The 20,568-nt window shown below is 34.3% G+C and overlaps 1 protein-coding gene across 1 annotated transcript; it reads left to right on the forward strand.

Moving 5' to 3' along the window:
• Positions 1–1,674: 1,674 nt before the first annotated feature.
• Positions 1,675–17,805, forward strand: LOC120332786 (sorting nexin-14-like). Its single transcript, XM_039400100.2, has 27 exons — positions 1,675–1,865; positions 2,629–2,697; positions 3,149–3,197; positions 3,411–3,481; positions 3,841–3,919; positions 4,148–4,191; positions 4,731–4,818; positions 5,214–5,298; positions 5,508–5,655; positions 6,456–6,576; positions 7,185–7,271; positions 8,041–8,155; positions 8,847–9,002; positions 9,809–9,933; positions 10,287–10,345; positions 10,510–10,586; positions 11,264–11,313; positions 12,053–12,245; positions 12,363–12,544; positions 13,117–13,346; positions 14,238–14,286; positions 14,406–14,529; positions 14,960–15,053; positions 15,407–15,505; positions 15,828–15,892; positions 16,528–16,619; positions 16,971–17,805. The coding sequence occupies exons 1-27, from the start codon at positions 1,795–1,797 to the stop codon at positions 17,052–17,054; spliced, it is 2,706 nt and encodes a 901-aa protein (XP_039256034.2). The 5' UTR covers positions 1,675–1,794; the 3' UTR covers positions 17,055–17,805.
• The last annotated feature ends 2,763 nt before the right edge of the window (positions 17,806–20,568 follow it).

The raw sequence follows: 20,568 nt of genomic DNA on the forward strand, positions 1-20,568 counted from the left end.
TAGGGTATATTATACAGTAAACAAAAAAAATAAATAAATAAATACAAGGAAAGAAAAAAAAAAATTTCTGCCACACCATATTGATATTTTTGTAATGATTGCCATTGCCAAATTGATCGATCTTCTAATCGTTAATTAAGATATAAAAGGAAGATTCTATTGAAAACATATTGCCAAGCTGATTATAGTTGGAGTCAAATGCCAAGTTGCCCAACCAAAGTTGCCAGAATTGGGTGCATGAAGAGGTGGGCGAGACCATTTCATTCCCCAAATTAGAGCCTATTATTGCCAAATTATAGTCCAGATTGTAGTAAGTAATTAAAGTTACCGGTAACACTAAAATTACTATAATTTAGTAAAGTAGGATGTGGAAATAAATTGGTTACAAAGGGTGTAAGTGAGGTTTTTCATTTACATTCCCATACGAATTCTTTATCTGAGAATGCCTTCGTTTGTTTTGCGATAACATCATATATAGTAGTAAAAAAACAAGTGTGTAGACGATTATGGAACCTTTATATATATATCGATATCTCCTCTCAGTTGGTTTCGATTTAAAATGGCACCCATGGTTTGTTTGGAAGGGCTGGCAGAGCGCAATTCAGGGAAATAAACAAATCGTTTGTATCACATCTTTGCATACTACATCACTCGAAAAATAGTTTTACTCAATTTTTTTTATTCAATTCTGGAAATTCAGCGCGGGTCACTCGAAATGCTTCCGCGGGCCACGGGTTGGACGACCCTGTCATAGTGTGAATGCTGTCTTTGTTTATTGCGGAAAGTCTTTCAATTCGAGAATTCGTTTTTTTGCTACCATATCTGCTGTAACTAGATTAAATCTTCTTGCTACGCCACTGCAAGTAAGTACCCCTATGGGTTCGCAAACTCCAGGTTGAGAACCCCTGGTTTAACCAACGACTAACATACCGTCTAACTCTTAACTGAATAACTTTGATCAACATACATTAGCTCATATTAGTGAGCAAAAACTGACAATGATTTTTGATGACTTCGAGTAGTGCATGGCCATTATACAGGGTGTCTCGAAAGTAAGTATACACTTTTAATTTTGAATTGCTTTTCGTAGAGGATTCATTACTTCAGGAAACATAGTATGGATAAGTAGTAAAATTTAGGTATTGATTGCATTTTTCAACAACTCACAGAATGACAAAGAGATTACCCCAAAAATGTGGAGCAAAATTGCTGTTTGGCAAGAGCATGTAAATCAGTAAGGCAAACCCAGCCCTTCATTAACAGAAAATTTGAAATTATTTCAGTGTCGAATGTTTTTCTCAGAGAGTCCGCTCCTTGGTCTTGCTGATTTTTGTGCATCAACTGCAGATCCAATTTCTATGAATTTTGTAATTGACATAATCCCAAAGTCTCTCTCTAAAAGACACAAATTTAAAAAAACCTACTGAGATCTAAGTTGCCAGCTATTTCAAGAAGCGTTAGTTTGAATCTTACTTGTGGAATGGTTAAACCGCGACTAATATATACCGTCTTACTCTAGTTCTAGACGAAATCGAGTAATAAAAAAAACGTAACGAAATCTACATCACTTAAACATTTAGTGAATTTACGTCATCCAAAATATTTTTTGTGACTCCAAAACCGGTAATCGATTCAATACAATCGATCGAACCTGGTACAGGTTTGATTGTTTCATGCCGACAGCCGTATATCCCATCGTTTCCTTGTTTTGATTGTTTACCTAACGAAGTTTGATGCCTGTCATCTTTCTATGTAGGCCTAGTTAGATTTAGTAAAAAATAGGGTGGATATAAGATGAAACCCATCATATACAAAGGACTGTGTGCTGGAATCGGCTTGTTTGCTGTTATCGTCTTAACATTCAAGTAAGTGCGTCATTCAGTTATTCGGTAGGAACGAAAATTATTAGAATTTCAAACTCGTTTCAGAATATCCTAACTGAATATAACCTATAAATGTGTTGCCATAGTTATGATTCTTCCTTATATTTGTTCATATAAAGTTTATTTCCAGTATGATAAAAAAATAAAGTTCTGTAACCGGTACCGAGTACGGTACCGGTACCGGTACGGTACTGGTCCTTATTACTGTATTACAATATTGGGGTCTAGTATAGTTTAGTACCACAAGTACTTCCAGTGGGCGTAGCATAACGATTTTTGCATATGTTATTCCTAACTCTCACCTGACTATGCCATCCAAAAATTACGTCACTACGACGCCACCATCACGTCATAGGTATTGCCAAAGTATAATTACGATCGCCCGAAATGGCATCTGCGCCGCCGATAAGAACTTGCTAAAGCCGGCAATCTCTCTCCTATCGTGATCGTTGCGACGAGAAAACGAGAGAAATAGCTTGCTCGATTTCGGGTTATCGTCTGCGCGTTTTGTACGACTATCCGCATACTTCGGTGGGCCTTATTACGCCACTGTGACGTCGGAATGACGTAGTTTTTCGGTGACGTAGTCAGTTGGGGGTTAGGATTGACATATGCAAAAATTGTTGAGCCAGGCCAACTAGAAGTGGATGTGGTACTAAACTATACCAGACCCCAATATTGATTCAACAATCAGCTAATGGGCTGTATTTCAAGGTATTTAATTTTTTTTTGTTTTAATTTTCAGTACATTCCATTACATGGTAATCTTCTGGTCATTCTTCGCTGGGGTTGCTTTATCAATGCTGTATTTAAGGTGATATTTTTATTCCTCATTTTTTACCTCATATTTATAAAATTTCCTCATATGGCATAATACATGTGATTATGAGAAGGACCTGTGACAAGGAAGCTGATTAGAAATGGGATACACTGATGACACTACCACCATTCGTCTTACCTGTTGATAATTAATGAACTAACGATGATTGACACGAAATGCAGTCACGGCGGTTTGTGAACATGGACCTCAAATTTGACACTAAATTTCCGATAATAGAAAATTTGACTTTGAAAAATTTGAGTTTTATAGGTCATGTTATTTTCTTGGCTTATTTAGATTATCAAGATGTACTTTTTGAGCTTTGTTATTCCGAGCTGAAAAGTTCATTAGAAATACCAATATTTTTAACTATAAATAACTGAATAAATAACTAATTATGAATTAACTAAAAACTAATTGAATAAATATTTTTTCACATTTTCAGTCCGGGGTATCAAGTGCCCAATTTGCTGGCATCTACATCACCCAAAAAGGTTAGTTATAATATCTGACTTTTTTTTCTTGCTTTTAATTATTAGGTAAGTCATTACATGCCACTAAAAATATTTTGATATATGAATTTTTGATGACGTATCATTTATGTGTATGTTTATCAAAAATGTAGTTGGAATATCAATATTGTATATTTTGGAATAAGACATTTAATGTGGATTAGAGCAATTGTAAATTTGCAATTAATATTACAGAAAAGAATTCTATCAACCGATTCTTCTGATGATTGTAGTGTTTGTGGAAAGGCAAATTGTAAAAGAGAAAGGTAATATATTTGCCTATTATATCCATGATCTATGCTTGATTAATAATACTATATCACTTGTGATAACGACTGTTGAAACGGAGGCATTTTAGAATTGAAACTGACTTCAGCTCAAATTCATGTCTCTAGGTTGATATGAATTTTAGTTCTGATTCCAACTCTTGACTCATTTTCTTTCTTTCATCACTTCTAAACGACTATTATAAATTCTTTTCTTTTATAATTTTTCATCTTTGTTCTATCATGCAAAACAAAATACTTCATTGTTATTAATTGTTTATGATAGTGTCTTTGATGTGGGGAATTGAATGCATTATAAAATTTTGATCAAAATAATATAATTATTCATTTGCTTATAGGAGAGAAGAAACTCTTGAAAAACTTCGACCCTGGGCAGGTATAAATGTAACAGAAAAGGAAGATAAAGCAGTGCAAGAGGTAACTTTTATACGGCGATTATTTTGTGAAACTGTGCAACCAAATGATCTTTTGAACAAATAAAATCTGTATAATTTGAGGTTTTCTGTGCAAAGGCCTCTTAAGTTTAGAAAGGATGTTTCCACATTCAGTGCTGATTTTGAATGTCAAAATTTTGTAGCATTTTGTGATTGTGCAATGGCGTAAATGAGTTTTTGTCTTTTGTTAATTTACTTTTTGTTTTTTCAGTTCTTGGAAACACTTCTTGAGAAAAATGTCTGGCATTGGTACAGGTATATACAATGGTTATGTCTAATCGGATTAAGAAATTTTTGTTAATCAAATCGATTTAACATTGTGTCGGTGTAAAAGGCTAGCTCCGTTTACCATATCTAGACCGGTAGTCTGATTAGAGGCCATGATAGTCATAGGAATTAGTTAACGATAATCATCAGCTTTCTTTTCTCTTGGCATAAATAGGAAAAGTATATCCTTTAATAATATTATCAAGTATAATGTTAAACACAGTAAGAAAGAGGCTATTTATTTTGTTATTTAGCAATTTAGCATAAGAACTTGATTCTGAAATTTTATTTTTTCATCATCATTCTGAAATCATCGTGTTTTTGTGGAACAAAATTTTAATTTGCTAATTTGCTAACCAGGACCAGTTATGATACCCATCTAAACAATATTGATACCAAAGACGAGCAAATATAGAAGGATTCACAGTTTAATACACCTACCCTGTTAATATAATATTTAACCATGCTTTAATATTGTTGACTGTTTTAAATTTAAGTTGTTAAATTTTTTTTTTTCCTATGTCTAGGAATTTAAGCAAAGAAGAAGAATTTGTTAACGAATTAAAGATGGCGTTACGATATTTTCTATCTGTTTTATATCGTCGAATAAACAAGGTATTTTTTTTATTTTTTTTCAATAAAAATTCAACCATTTTTATTTTGTTTGTGGGACTTCTATTTACGATAGTCTATTACGCTTAAGAAGGAGTCTTTGTTTTGTGATGTTGTCATCACTCATCAGGTATCATCAACTTAATATATTTTCAAAAGATAAAATTTTCGAAGTCTAATTTTTGATACCTATTACATAAAGCCCATGTAGTTTGAGCCTTTTTTCACAAAACCTTTTGCAAGACCAACTGGTGTAAAGCAATTTGCTAAAATATATTAGATTTCGATGTTGATATTAATAAAAATACAAAGTGACTCCTGCACAAAAAGAATTTTACAAATACTCAAATCGATTGAATATACCATTTTATAGTTGTTATTAAATTCTTCATACACAGATTGACCTGCCAGATGTCATCGTAAAAAAGTTGATAAAAATAGCTGTGGAACATCTTCATGTTTGTTTGTGTGCTATGGACAGAGGTAAATATCATTTTGACCAATGGTCAAGCATGTACTTTTTGTTTATGATTTTCATGTGCTACGGACATATCATGATTATGAATACTTCTCGTTAGAATTGCCGCTTTTTTGAGGCAAAAAGATGAAATGGGGGTTGCCTGGCGTGGGTTTGAATTCAAGGCCTCTGTGCGCGAAACAGGACTCAAATGTTCTGTTTCGTTTATTTTTAGATAAAGTAACTCAAGATGATATTTTGACGTATTATGGACCTCGTCTTCATAAAGCAGCTCGCAGTCGAAGATCAGAACTAGATTATATCCGTGGATTGTGTGACATCATAATGCCTATCTTGTTGCCATCTCAATTTGTTGAGGGGGAGTAAGTATATTAGACTTCCTTATTAGTATCAAAGTTAACCAGACCAAATTATTTTGCATTTTAGTCTCATTTCAGAAAGATTGAATAGGGATATTTGTACCGATTTAGGTTCAAGATTTAAAGAAATAAATATTGATCGTTTTGTTTCATGTTTTCACTTTTTGAAAAGAGCCTTGTTCAGAGTGCAGGTGTGGCATCATCTCGTAGAAAAATAAAAAAGTACGAAACTTCGCTCACTTCGATTTCCGGGAGTTTAAAAAAAAGGTTCCGATCGACTCTTTTGACAATGAAAACATACCGTACATGGGTTTATGTGATCTTGTTGCAATGTCATGGGTATTAACAATCCTGTTCTTGAGATGACGACTTGTGTTATTTATATTTGGCATTTCATAGTCTATATATTAGATTCATGTAAAGTGTGTCATCTTAATTTATTGTACACAGAGACATACTTTAGTAAAAATGACGTATAGTTATGGTAAATGAGTTTGGCGTGGTTTTCGAATGAGGGAACCAGTGGTTAGTGATTTTGAACAAAAAGGAACTCGTTCTTACAATTCTGAATTCCGCCATTGTCCATAACCACTTCTATAACAATTTTTTTTTTTTTCATGATTTTAAATCAATTTTCCAAGCAAGAATTTTTGTAAAATAATTGTTGCAATTTGCTGAATCTGATTGTATTCTATCTAAAAATCTGTTGTACATTCAGAATTCAGCGATTCCCAATCTGTGTCTAAACTCGCAACACTTAGGTATTTAGTAATGCGGTGACTTAATATTCAATTTCATTTCAGTATCATGAAATCATTTCTTCGAGAAGTTTTATCATCTAACGTTATTCTACCTGGATTAGATGCCATCACTGATCCGGATACATTGAATAATTTACTTCTGATATTTTTCGACAAATCTTTGGTAAAGTTGATATTTTTGATGTTATTATGTGTAGGTTATGTTTAATATTAATGAGTTTTAATACTGGGTTAATTTAAAGTGAATTTATCAGGTCACCTTTTTGTCACTTTATTGGCAAATTTTCAGGACATCTTTTGTGTCGTTGAAACAGTATATAGTAATTAAGAGACCACGATGGCAAAATTCACCATAAGATAACTTTAATTTTAAATGAGCAAATTTACTATTTGCTTAGGCATAATTCCATCAGCATTACACTTGATTTTTGTAGTTCTTACTACCAGGTGTCCAGGGCTGTGAAGTTGTGAAAAATTTAAATAAGATTCCTAATCATTTATAATTTGGCTCTGACTCGGTCACCGAGTTGACAAAAATGATAACTATAAGACCTGTGGATTACGCAAATTTTGATCTGATAAACTGATAACACCAAATTTAGACTACCAAAAATTTTAAAGTCTTATCTATTTGCTCATTGCTCCTGTCTCTGAAGAATTCTCCTGAACTTTTAGGAGGTTGAAGACTTGAAGCTGTACCTACTAGTATTTTTCTCTGCCCATATTAAGTTTCAGTCTATTTAAATTGAAGAATTTTTGTTTATATTCCAGCCTGAAGAAGCAACGGAACCGCCTGCTCCCGCTGTTTCATTTCTTGAAAAATTTGCACCTCCCGATATTTTGCAAAATGATTCAGCTGTAAGAAATTTTATTCTTATTTTGTGAAATTTTTATCAATTTTTCTTTATCTTTCAAAATATAATCTTAAATAGGTTTATCATAAATAAAGATGTTTTCAAATGAAGTGAACTGTATTTTACTATCAAACATATATAATAAACAAATTATTTCTAACAAGTTTTGTTTTAAACATTATTTACGCTGAACCAAGAATTTTATATATCGAGCATCATCCCAGCGCTGCGAGTGACTACTGCAACCAAAGTAAAGCTCCTATGATGACATAATAACTGAGTTATTCGATTTATACCTATATTTTGGAAACCAACTAAAAACTGAAAAATAGCTTGCAAAACCATGAAACGAGATAATGTTTACCTCCATGCTTGAAAATATGTCTGAGCGATTGTTAAGATATTTTCTGATTAGTCAATGTTATGGAAGTAGATGCTCTGGGAAACATCTATTCTTTGGTTTGATTTAAAAATAGGCAGTTGAAAAAAATTTAAAAGGGATTCTCTATTATATCATCTCAAAAGTAGCAAGAGTAAATTTTGACTCCTATTCTAAATAAAACATCCTTTGCGAAATTCGAAGTTTTAGTACAAATTTCTAATAAATTCAAGAAAAAAATCAGCGTCATTTGTACACAGACACAACAAATCATATTCTCCGTTTGTCCAACATTGAATTTGGTATACCACCCTTTACATTTCTAAGTATCTTGCTGACTCTGTTAGATTCAAGCCTTATACAGAGAAATTTTTTAACAACAAAAATATTCCAGATGCTACAAGTTGACTTGCCAGAAATTCTTCAAACACAAGATATGCTTTATCAATTCATGACTTTTCTCAAAACACAAGGAGCAGTTAATATTCTGCAGTTCTGTCTTACTGTTGGTAAGTTATTGATGCTATTTCTTTTATTACTAGAAATTTAACATGATTTTAAGCTTTTATGATTTATTTGCAGATAGTTAATAAAAAAACTGACATATATGATTTTGTAAATCCTTAATTTTGGAAGAATCAAGACATTTTTGTTAAAAAATTATCACTTTGAGCTTTTAATAATTAAATATCCAGGTTTATAGTTGCCGGTACGTATTATTACACAATCTTATTCCAAACAAGGCTATTTACAAGTAGGCTATTAGGCTCACTGCTACATATGTATAAACCAGTAGTTCGCAAATTTTAAACTTTTATCGCGTGTGGCCTCCTGTTCTTCTATTACAGGGGTATGCAACTCGCAGTCCAAATGCGGCCCATAAGGAAAAATTGTGCGACCCACTGAGAAGTGCCAATATTGAATATTGGCCCGCGAAATGAGTTTTTAATTTAATTTTATATTTTATGTGCGAGTAATTCCAATCCTAATGCGGTGCAAAGTTATTATCCAAATTTATTATTTTGTTATTATCTATAATTATGACGTTACCATTGCCTAACAGCAAGCTTTTGTGAACCGAACAGCGCATTTCATAACATTGATAACCAAAATTTTTGTGCCTGCGACTATTAGAAAACCTATGTTAAATAAAGGTGTTCACCTGGTTATTTGTATCTGACTTTTTTTTAATCATGGCAGAGGATTTCAATAGAAGATGTCTCGCACCAGAGCAATCTACAGAACAAAAACAAAAATTACACAGAGAAGCCAAAGATATTTATCAGACATATTGCCTTCCTGAATCGATTAATTTCATACATTTTGAAGAAGACATCATCAAAGAATTGAGTAAAAGTAAGTTTTACCGAATTTTTTGGTTCTTTTTAGGGTCGACTTTCTTGTTCATTTTCGTAGCAATGGCCACTCACCAGTGATCTGTCGATGAGGTAACAATTGAAATTTGCGCAATCTCCCAGGCACATTTTTCATGCCGACAAATTTTTAAAAATGGTTGGCTTTTTTTCGCTACATATTTGTTGGTTTTTCATTGTGTTTTTGAAATTTGAGTTTGAATCAAATACAAAAAAAACATAATCGCCATTCGACTGCAGTAATCAAAAATTAGTTCAGAAAAAGCTGAATACACAAAGCTGATGTTAATCATGAATAGTTTAACAAATCAGGTCCGTGGATACTTTCTACAAGTAAACAATTAGAAAATTCACTTTAACAATAAGTAATCGTGTTCGATCACGGTGGTTGGATATTTTGAATCAAAATGATGTTAACATGTAAACCTGTGTTTAATTGTACTCGTAATAAGCATCAAAAATTTTCAATGGTAAAGTATAGGGAACATTTTTCTGGGGTCCAGGGCTCGGGAGATGTCCATTATATATATATATATGCTTTTGCTGGAGTGTAAGTATTTACATGTGAAATGTTTTTATCATGCAAATTATTATTTCCAATTAGTTTGTGGTCTCATAAGGGCTGTTTCTTAGGCTAGATATGACTTTTTTTGTTGATTAGGGACAAGATCGTATGAAGTGTACCTATGGATTGTTCTGCCAAATTGTGGTTAGGGGTCTTGTTATTGTTGTGAAATTTCGTTAATCTCCGAAAATTATTTTTTATCTCTAATTCATTTTTTCACGCAGTTGCTCTTGGAACTTGGGAAGAGGTCTCACAACTACGCACTAGTACTTTGATGTTCAGAGCTTACGAACATGCTTATAATTTATTGGAGCACCTCTACTGCCCTCTGTTCTATCATAGCGATATTGTGAGTAGTGTACTTTGTTTTAATATATTGAGAAAGGCGGTTGTGAACAGGGTCCCGAGTCTCCACTCGAGTTCAAAGTTCACCTCAATCACTGCCCACTGGCAGTTGGTCGAGTAAATGTCAATCATTTCCTAGTTATTTTAAGTCTTCCTATTGTACATAGTATTTCAGCAAAAAATTCATCGTTTCATTTTATGATGAAGAACATTTTTATTTTGTATCGCTCGGCTTGTTCTGTTTGCTTGTCCATCAATCTCTCCAGCAAACTCGATTTTCCCAAGCCATTACGTGACCGATACCACAATTTTCATATACATATAAATAATTGAGAATTTTCTCTCTTGTTTTTTTAGTACTACCAGATGATATGTGGGATTAGGATGCCTGGCGTTGTGAAAACTCAAGTTGACAGGTATGAGTATCTGTAATATTAATGATATTGCAACTTCGATTTATATCGTGACTTCACTGTTATCGCAGTCAACTTTGCAGATTTTTTTACATGTAATTTTTATTATCTGAAAACACGCCTCTAGTATTTCTTATGAAATAATCCCTCATTTTTCCATATTTCAGAGAAAATCAGAAACAATCTCAAGATCTTTTATCTGTAAAGCAACTTGGTCTTCGTTTGAAAGGAGCTTTCAAAGGATGTAAGTTTGAGGCATCTTGCGATCATCCATCCTGAAAAACTACTGAAGGCACCCCTCTGGAGGCTTTTAGCACTTATGGGCCCCCTGTTTATCATTCCAGTGGTGCCTCCTCGTTTATCATTCTAGTGTTATTATGATTGGTAGAATCCAAATCCCATTGTGTTTAAACAATTTATTCTCAACAAAGTGGAAACACCCTGTTACATAACCTTGTCAAGCAATGAAACTATAAAAATGGGAAGATAAAATCAGTTTTTCGCCTAGCATTATGGCCCCCTTGCAACTATGATCTGTTGGCCATTGGCCTCCTGTTGGTAATCGCTGCTCTATGATTTGGCTTTTATCTGTATGCATATAATAGTAGAATGCAGTAGTAATAATAATGATGACTATTCTATTTGATCCAAGAGTCTTTTTGAACACGTCTTGTTTAATTTATGGCAATTTATCATTTTACAAAATTTAAGTGAAAGGAGATTATGAATTATGATTATTCAGCTATTTGATCAAAGTGTTTTATCAGCTTATCTCTTTATTTTGATTTTGAAATACTTAGTTTATATGTTATTATAATAGTGTGTGTGTAAGTGACAAGCATTTTTATTGGATTCAAATTGCATTTTTGATTTTTTACCCTGTAAAATGGTGTCAAAATTGTACCTTTTACATTTTTTCAGCTGATACAAGCAGCCTTAACAGTGATTATGGGGAAATGGAACAGGATCCAGTAAGTTGTGATTTATATATATGTCTTGTCAATAAATACTTTTAACTTTTTTCTGTTATGGTCCATACCATGGTTTCATAGTTGTCTTGATTTAGAGGATAGCCAATTAATTATACAGCTGTTTATCCGGTTACCAGTCCATGTCGAGTATGGGAATAGTTAACTAGTTATTTGTCATAAGTTTTTCTGGAGCCTAAATCATATTTCAAACTACCTGGAGCTGGAGCCCAATTTTTTGAATTTCCTCTAGTTTTACAGAAACTCAAATAAGTGTTCTTAACAGTCTATTAAAAGAAGGCTTATGCGGTGTTCTTGAAGTGTGTGTATCAATATGGAGGTAACTAATTTTGTTAGCCTACTTTACATCGAGTTGTGTAAAGGGACTGAAGTCCATGGGCAGGGGGTATATTCACTTGGCTAACACAGACAGTCCCCGAACTTGTAATAGAACTAAAATAAGGAAAATCGAGATAAAATTATGGCCTAACCCTAACCGGGTACACACACTACGAGAGTACCTATAATATTTCTAAACCTGCAGTAAAGTCAAAATATTTCTAGATCATGGACCCTGTCTGACCCCAAATGTTTTTAATCTACCGTAAGTCCATGGTGTTAGCATAACCCAAGTTTAAGATGTGTGTATGTCATATTCCAAGTACATTTGTTCAGCTCATGATATTCCTGAACATGCTTTCCTGAATATATCTCTTGGCATATAAAACCTGTTTCCATACAGGAAAATGAAGATACTGATAGAACGTCTTTAATTGATATGGAAGAGGATGGAACAGGAAGACAAGACATTCTACTATCACGTGATCTCTCTACATGGAGAGTGACTGTCGAAAAAGTTGAACAAAGAAGAGAAGATGATGGAGACAAGTTTTATACTTTTGTCATCAGCATAAGAAGAATTAACATGCAAGCCGGTTAGTAAGACTATTTTGTTATGGTTACACTAGGGGTCTTCAAACTGGGGGCACTGACACATCGATGGGTCTCGAAAGGGCATATATTCAATTTCCTAATTGTTTAACTCTGTCCAGATGCGGAACTACCACCAGACTGGCAGGTTTCGAGACGTTATACTGAGTTTTACGTGCTAGAGGGCAAACTTACTGAATTTCACGGATCGCTCGCACCTGCTAATCTACCTCCTAAAAAGTTATTCGGACGATCAATGGAATTTCTCAAAGACAGATGTCCTCAATTTGAAAGTTTTTTAAAGGTATGCCATCAAAATAATTAGAAATTTGTGGCTGATTGCGAAGTTTGGTACTGTATTGAAAATCATCTCAAGTTGCTTTGCAAAGATGAATGTAATTTTTACTTATTGCTGCTAAAAAAAAGAAATTACTTAAATTTTATTCCGTCATTTACCCCTTCTCAAATATAAACAGTAAATTTCCCCAATTTCTTGGGGGGAAAGAGTCATTCAGAGGAAGAATTGCGGATATAGATGCCTAAATTTAATTGTGTTAGGTTCACATACCAACAGTTAAAACATGCAGCAATGCAAATATTTTTTATTTATACCAACGAACAGACAGTCTTTTCTGTAGTAAGTGAGCATAATAATATATATTGCGCAATAGAGGAAGTTGCAATCCCAACAATTTTACAATCTGCTATTTACCCAACAAAACTGATAGCAGAATATATCGGATAATCTATTGATGTTGTAAATAAAAATCTGGGCTTGCTAAGTTTACCCCAAGGGTCATGTAGTGGAGAAAAATCAGGGTTCACACAATTTATCCCTTCACCCCTGTTTGAGACCCCCTGTTTTACACCTTTCAGGCATTGATATCGAAACCTGTGCTACGTCGTAGCGAACTTCTTTACGATTTTCTATCCCCTGATCATTCTGGTGCGCCATCTCGATTCGGCAGTAGGTTTCTTCCTGAAGTTCGACTCGGCCGATTTTTCAAGCGTGTTCCGAATAAAATTATTAAAGAGAAAGGACAACACTTAGACACGTTACTGCAAAGTTTAGTCGCTTCATGTGAACCATTGAAGCCTAAAGCAGGGTAAGAATTGTTATTTATCATCTCTTTGATCTCTGTGTTTATACTTAATTATATATTATCTATATAGAATTTGAGTTAATATGCGGCAAGAATACCCAATTCGCTCCTTCAAAAACTTTTAAATATGAACTCAAAAGAGGTTTCAGATCTTTTTAATCGCGTTTGATTTCTGTAATACAAATTTCAATGCATTGAAAATGCAATTTACATTCAATAACTTCAAATTAAAGTGCAAAGTTTTAAAATATACCTACCATATTTAATTAATGCTCACAAATATCAGCCTGAACAGAGTATATTCAATTTCTGAAAATAAGACTCAAATTGAGTCTATGACCCAAGTTTTCCCAGTAGATGTATGTGTGCTAATTATATGTTGCTACACACACAGTTGGATATAGCAGTTGAAATAAACATGGCTAGCATGCATAATTTTTGGTGGTAATATTCACAATCAGCCTTTGACTCCAGGTTGAAAGAAAAAAAAATTGTTTGTTGGAAAATTGATAAAAACTTTTGAGTACGACCTCAGTTCCACCACTCAAGTTCATCAAGTTTTGATCTAGCGCTCGCAAGCTTTCTATAAATTGACTGTATGGAGCGCTTAGTCAATCTATTTTTAAATCTGTAGAAAATTTTGGGTTCGATTGTCGCCAGTAAAACTCCGAAAATCCAATTCCTCGAGATTAATATTTTAACTGTGGCCAATCTGACCCCCGACTCACAGCCATGTTACATACTAATACTTGTTACTGAAATTTTTTTTTACACATCTCATATCTGAATTCAAAAAAATGTTTTCAAAACCTTTTGTCAACTTCATGTTTTGCTTATTTGGGTTTCGTTATTGTTTAAATACGATATTGTGTTACTAACTATTTTGTATTTCAGAAAATATGAAATGCCAAGTGATGATCCTGTAGTTCTTATGGATCAAAAGGTATTTTTTAAATATTTATATTCATACATATGACTACTAGAAAAAAGAAAACTTGTGGAAAATGATACGCCATCCAATTAATTTACCAAAACCAAAATTTATTTTAACTTTGTTTCAAGATCCACAATGAGATGTATGCTGATGGTGACTGGCGGATGGATCCATCTGAATTCTCTCTTCCGAAACCTGGAGTTCAGCCAGAGATTCCACTAGATGGAGTGTGTGACTATATTTTGTATTTATGTAAGTATTAATACAATAATGAAATGCTCAAATATATGGAATTGATTTCAAATTGATATTTGTGGTTAAAGCTGCTTAAAGCCTATTAAATCCGAGCCCCACGGAATTCGAAATTTTATTTTTTATTTGGATATTGCACTACTATGTTACTTAAAAATAAACCAGTCCGCCATATTTTCGACAACACCAATGCTCGCTTTCAACTGCGATAATAACGTTGCGCAAATTTACGAGGTGTCGTGACTAAATTTTGATTGAAGCATTTGAATTATCAGATAATAGATATTAGTGTTAATCTCATATGTTACCATCTGTGCCGTGCATAATGGCGGTGCTTTCTTGTTCATATTATTTATTATAGTAATACAATGAGCAATAAAGTGTCTTTAACTATTTTTATTGTCAATAATTTAAAAAATTTTCAATTTAGCTAAAAGAGTTTTCGAAGTTGATGATTGGGCTTTTCATCTCATGGTGGCGCTAAAGATGGTCGTGCACAATACTGTTGAACCTTTTGTTCGAAAGTACGTTCTGTAAATACTGAATTCTTTTTTATGCTACTTTTCATACACCTTACACTCTTAACAAGGCCCTATATAAGCAGTCGGAGATAGTGTGTCTACCCAATTAATAACACCCTGGGTGAGGTGCATGGGATTTGAACTTGAGAGTTTTAATCAAGTCCAATGCTTAACTTCAGATCGTTGTGTCGGAGAAGTTACAAATTTGTGATGATTGCAGAAAAATATGTCTAGTGGGAAATGATTATATTTTGAAATATTTAAAAATATAATTTGCTTACCTGTTCGAACTGTTCAGGTAATATTTTAGGTGGAAACATTTTTTTGGTACTCAAATTTTCCTCAAATATTTTTAGTTTGATTCAAGGCAAAATCAACACTTATAAACAAGAGCATCATGTCATTGGTCTTATTCATACTTTTGAAGATTTATTGTTTAATGCTTCAGAACCAAGGTATGAAAATTATTTTTACAAATACCCTTCTATGTGATTAACTTTTCATTAAGATCTCTATACATGTTATTCAAAGAAAGTTACTTTACAATGAACATCATATTTTATTAAGGGTAACATGTTTAACATGATGGAATAATTTGAGTCACAATTTAGGATTTTTTCATATTTATCTGGGAGGAGAGGAAATTTGATAAAACAGCTTACGGTAATCGTCATAGGGCAAGCCATGGCCTCTACCCAATGCTGGCTGTATGTATGGTGTATCACAATATGGTGTATTACAACACATAAATAATAACTTATTCCATTCTGCATTCAGAACAGACAAGGATAAAATGGAAAGAAGAAATTCAACTTTTGCTGAATTAAAAGATTTCATTCCAAGTAAGTTTGGTAATGATTTTTTTACTCAGATTCCTTCGCATTTTGTTTGAATTTCTGTGATATCTTTCATTTAACAAATTGTGCAAATGCATCTCTGAATAAACATCGCAATAGATTAGTATTCAGGCCATTAACGCAGTCAGCAGGGTGCATAATCGTAATAGGTGTCGTCTATACTAATCCACAAGCGACATAAGTCTCGAAACTACAAATTAAATTATTTAAAATGCATGGTTTGGACAAAACAGTATAAATAACGAATGTAAATTGATAAGAACCGAATGCAAATTGTCGATTTTAATCATGCATTGCGCCTTGACCGTATTGTTTCAATTCCAGCCTGATCCATGTTAAGCATCCTGGCTGTGCCCCGATTCAATTTAACGTGTTTACTGAGGTTTCATAATTTTTCTTCTTTTTCCATTGTAAGAGGGGAAATCTAGCCACTATGATTCTGGATATGAATCCATCCATATTTTTACACAAACAGATCAGCTTACTCCTTACTTACCATTGCCGATGCAGCATTCTACAGTGATTTAACGAAGAATGGTTGTTTTGAAATCTCTTATTAGTCGTTGGATCTTCATGTTCATATCATTGATCATTAATTACTCTTTTGAATGCATTTTCAGAACATTTTGCGAATTTTGTGGGAAAGGAAAAACATGAAACCGGATGTGATAAAGTTTTCAGTTTGTTACAGATGCCCAAATTAAATAAACAGGTAATCAATTATCACATACAATACAAATTAGTGAAACATTTCTATACCGGTCATATTGCCAAATAAATTTGCTGTTGTAGTAGTACTGGTAAAATATTTTGCCTTGGCTGACCATTCTAGCTTATAACAGGATAGCATGTTAGCTTGGGAGATTCTCTAATTTGATTGTTTGATTATTCCGTTGGCTGTCATTGGCATCATAAATTTCATAACCAATAGGGTTATGGAGTTGTAGAAAAGTTCTACCAGACTGAAAGATCTTATTTCTGAATTCTTGGAAATGCGCCAACCACCCCACCAATGTGCCTAGTTATTGACGATCTGAACTTCGACTTCTAATTATATTTTCAGCTTGGATATCTTCTTCTTGATGCATTCTTGCTCGAATTATTTCCTGAGTTAGTAACTGATGACATTTCACCTTCAAAAAAATGATTACCACACACTGTAACACCACCATCAGAATACCTTGCTTACTTTCAAACATGTTTCAGGATTGCTGCACTACTTTGAAATTGGCTTTTATACTCCGGGTTTGGATTTGGATTATTCAGAATATTCATAGGAATTATTGTTTGTAAAAAATAATTGTAAGACTTGAATCCACTCGTTCATACTTCCTTCTCCAAAATTATGGGCTATTTTTGTCCAACTTATTTTCACATTGGTTACTTCAATTTAGTCCCATTTTAACTCTAGTGCAGTAGTAGAACTTGAGTTTTTTTTGAGACTTAAAAATCTTATCTTCTCATTGGTAAGGCTTCTGCATTTATACGAGTCGAGGAAATAATCTACGTTCATCACTATTTTGCTGTGCTTTATCGAAATATATTTTGATTAGCCAAGAATAGTCAAACTACTACTAATAGTTCTCATTGTGCTGTGTGAATGGTAATAGTCACTAGTGACCCTCTCAATCAGCCAGTCCCAGTATGCAGTTGTCACCATCTATGCTTATGTTGTATTGGAAGTCTTTTCTGAAATATCGTACTGTGTTGTTTAGTTATTAATGAATTTAGGTATGTCCTGAATATTTAGAGTTTTTGTTTTGCTTTTACGTTATTGAGATTGCTATCATGTGCAATATATCACTGTCTATTTCTGTTAAAATTATATAAGTATATGTTGTTGGTTATGTTTGTATTAGAATAGTTATACAGATCGAAAAAAAGTTTATGGAAATGCATGTGTTTACTTTATTTAGCGGACTTCAAGGTTGGGTAGTTTAAGGTTGTGATTTGGTTTTAAAATATGCGCCCTAGTGTGTGTTTCGAAAAGCAAACGGGTAGATATGCTTGAGAGTCCGGCCTTGGGTCGCTGGAACCTATGCGACGGCATCACTCCGATGGCAGGCACTGATGCTAAGACTAATATATTTTTTGTCTCTCCGTGCGAGCTATGTCCCGAACGGTTCGTTTCACATAGCGCTGGGACGCTCTGTGTTTCTGTAGCTGTGATGTTTAACAAGAGGTATTCTGCGTAAAAAAAACATTTTATCGTCGCCAAACGGTGATTTCGAAGTGCACCCACAGTGCTGTATCATGGCCTTTAGAGGCCCAAAGCACTCAATACTTTGATGCCCTGTATATAAAATATAATAATAGGAATGTAACAAGTGTTCTGTGTTACTTGAAATTAAAGTAAGTTTCAGTTTTCACTACTGATTGAAGACCAAATTATGATTAATTTACATATTTTTTAAAAGTATTTCTCATGCTTACGAACAATTTATAGAGGTTTAAGATGATATTTGAGAGAGAAAAACAAGCAAAATTTATTCCAGCCTGGCCAATATAGAGGTCTATATCATCTGACCAATCATTTCATTAAACACTGAGACACTATTAAAACTTGGCTATGAAAATTACTGTGATCTCCCCTTTTCCTTGGTCCCCCAGCACGTGCCTGTTTTGCCTAATGGTTAATTCAGCCCTGCCTACAACATCTTTGCTTTATACGTCCACAAATCAGTCAGCATAATAAGCTAGACCAAATAAAGTTAGTGTCGCGTTGTAACCCAAACAGTAATGTTACAAAGCGTCAGTAATGAAGGTTTTAAGTAGCATTTCATCTTAACTGCAATACTGTCAAAAAGCGTCAGTCGTTAGATGTTTAAATGCATTTCATGGTAACCCCAGTACTGTCGAAAAGCGTCAGTCGTTAAATGTTTAAATGGCATTTCATCATATCTCCGATACTGTAGAAATCGCTAGCAGCACACCAATTGTACTTAGTTATTTTTTATGTCCTCACTTTAATATTATGAAGTTATCAGTATCCATACTTGTATGGCGGACGCTACGACTGTCCGTACGTAAGTTTATTCTTGACACGGGCACACTACGATCCGCGGGCCAAATCCGGTCGGATGGTTATTTTAATCTGGCCCGCTTGATGCTGCCACGATCAAACTAAAACCAAATTTTGGTCCCCCAGGGTGCACGGCAAAACCTAATAATTTATCATAAAGCGACTTCGATTACATACTTCCCTTTTAAAATAAAATTCTCCGATCAGGCTTCACCGCAGTTTCATTGCCTGAATAGGTTATTTGCGATCGCAGGGTGTATTCCAGGGGTTCCCAAACCAGGGGTCGCGACCCCAAATTGGGTCGGAGTGATAAGTAGGTAGAGTCGCAAACAGGTCATGGGGTCGCTGAGGTATGATAGAAGATGGATGTACAAAACATCTGAGATTTGACAAACCATGTTAAATTTAGCAGTTTGTACCATGTCTTACTGTAAAACAGGACCATAGGCATCGCTCTATGCTTATTCTATAGAAAATGTAGGCGCTTGTTTGGTTTTAGCTTATTTTACTACCACCACATGACCAAACTCAAAAGTTCAGTGAAACAAGCTCTAAAGTTCCATGAAAAATATATATATATATATATTGACCTGGGGTCGCACTGGAAACTTGAAAGATGTATTTGGGGTCGTCCCCAAAAAAGCTTGGGAACCCCTGGTATTCACTTTCTTGTGCGTGAATTGTTTGATCACAATGGAATTTGAAATCTACCAATCAAAGTATTTAGACGGTACCTGTAGAGTTGACGGACCGTTTCACTAGAGTGCGAGATAACCTTCGTTATCGTATTATTGACGCAAAAGCGCATTTGTAAATTCCTAATGCCCAAAATACAAAAATATACGACAGATACGTTGGCTTTGGCTTTAGCAAGAAAGCCTTTCAATGCTAGTTCAATTTGCCGCGACTTATCTGTGCGAATCTGGTTCTTCTGATCTTGTTACGATCAAAACAAAATCTAGAAACCGTCTTGATGTTGGCAATGACATTCCTCTGGCTATATCAAAAACGGTGTCTAGTATAAGGAACCTCGTCAGACCAATGACATTAAATGTTTAATGTCATTGTCAGACAGTCCCAAGCGCAATATTCCCATTGGTTGTATACTAAAAAGCTTTTAGTTTCTTGTCTGGGGTTTGCTTTTGCGTTTCATGAAAGGTCGTAAAAACTTAATACAATCCAACACGTTTAGTTTTTTGGAATGGCGAACAGGGGGGGGGGGGGGGGGGCACGAGTGCAAAAAGGCGCCGGAAGGGAGTCACGAGCCATAAAAAGTGGAGAACCACTGCTCTATGCTATAACATGGACGGTTTTCAATCGGGGACCTTTGACTTTCTAAGGGGGCCACAGGGCAGTTAGAAGGGGGCCACAATACTAGGAGCATAACTGATTATTAGTTTTTCTTTACAAAAAAACTCATTCTTCCCATTTTAGTTGCTTGATAAGATTATTTCCCAGGGTGTTTACTCGTAGCTGAGCATGAATTGTTTGAACACAACATGATTTGGAATCTGACAACTCTATAAATTTTACTAGAATGATAGATAGGGGGGGCATGATTGCTAAAAGCTTCAGGAAGGGGGCCACGAGCGACGAAAGGTTGGAAACCCCTGTATTAGACTCTATACTATTATCATGA

Source organism: Styela clava, chromosome 13, assembly GCF_964204865.1.
Source record: "Styela clava chromosome 13, kaStyClav1.hap1.2, whole genome shotgun sequence".
Taxonomy (NCBI): domain Eukaryota; kingdom Metazoa; phylum Chordata; class Ascidiacea; order Stolidobranchia; family Styelidae; genus Styela; species Styela clava.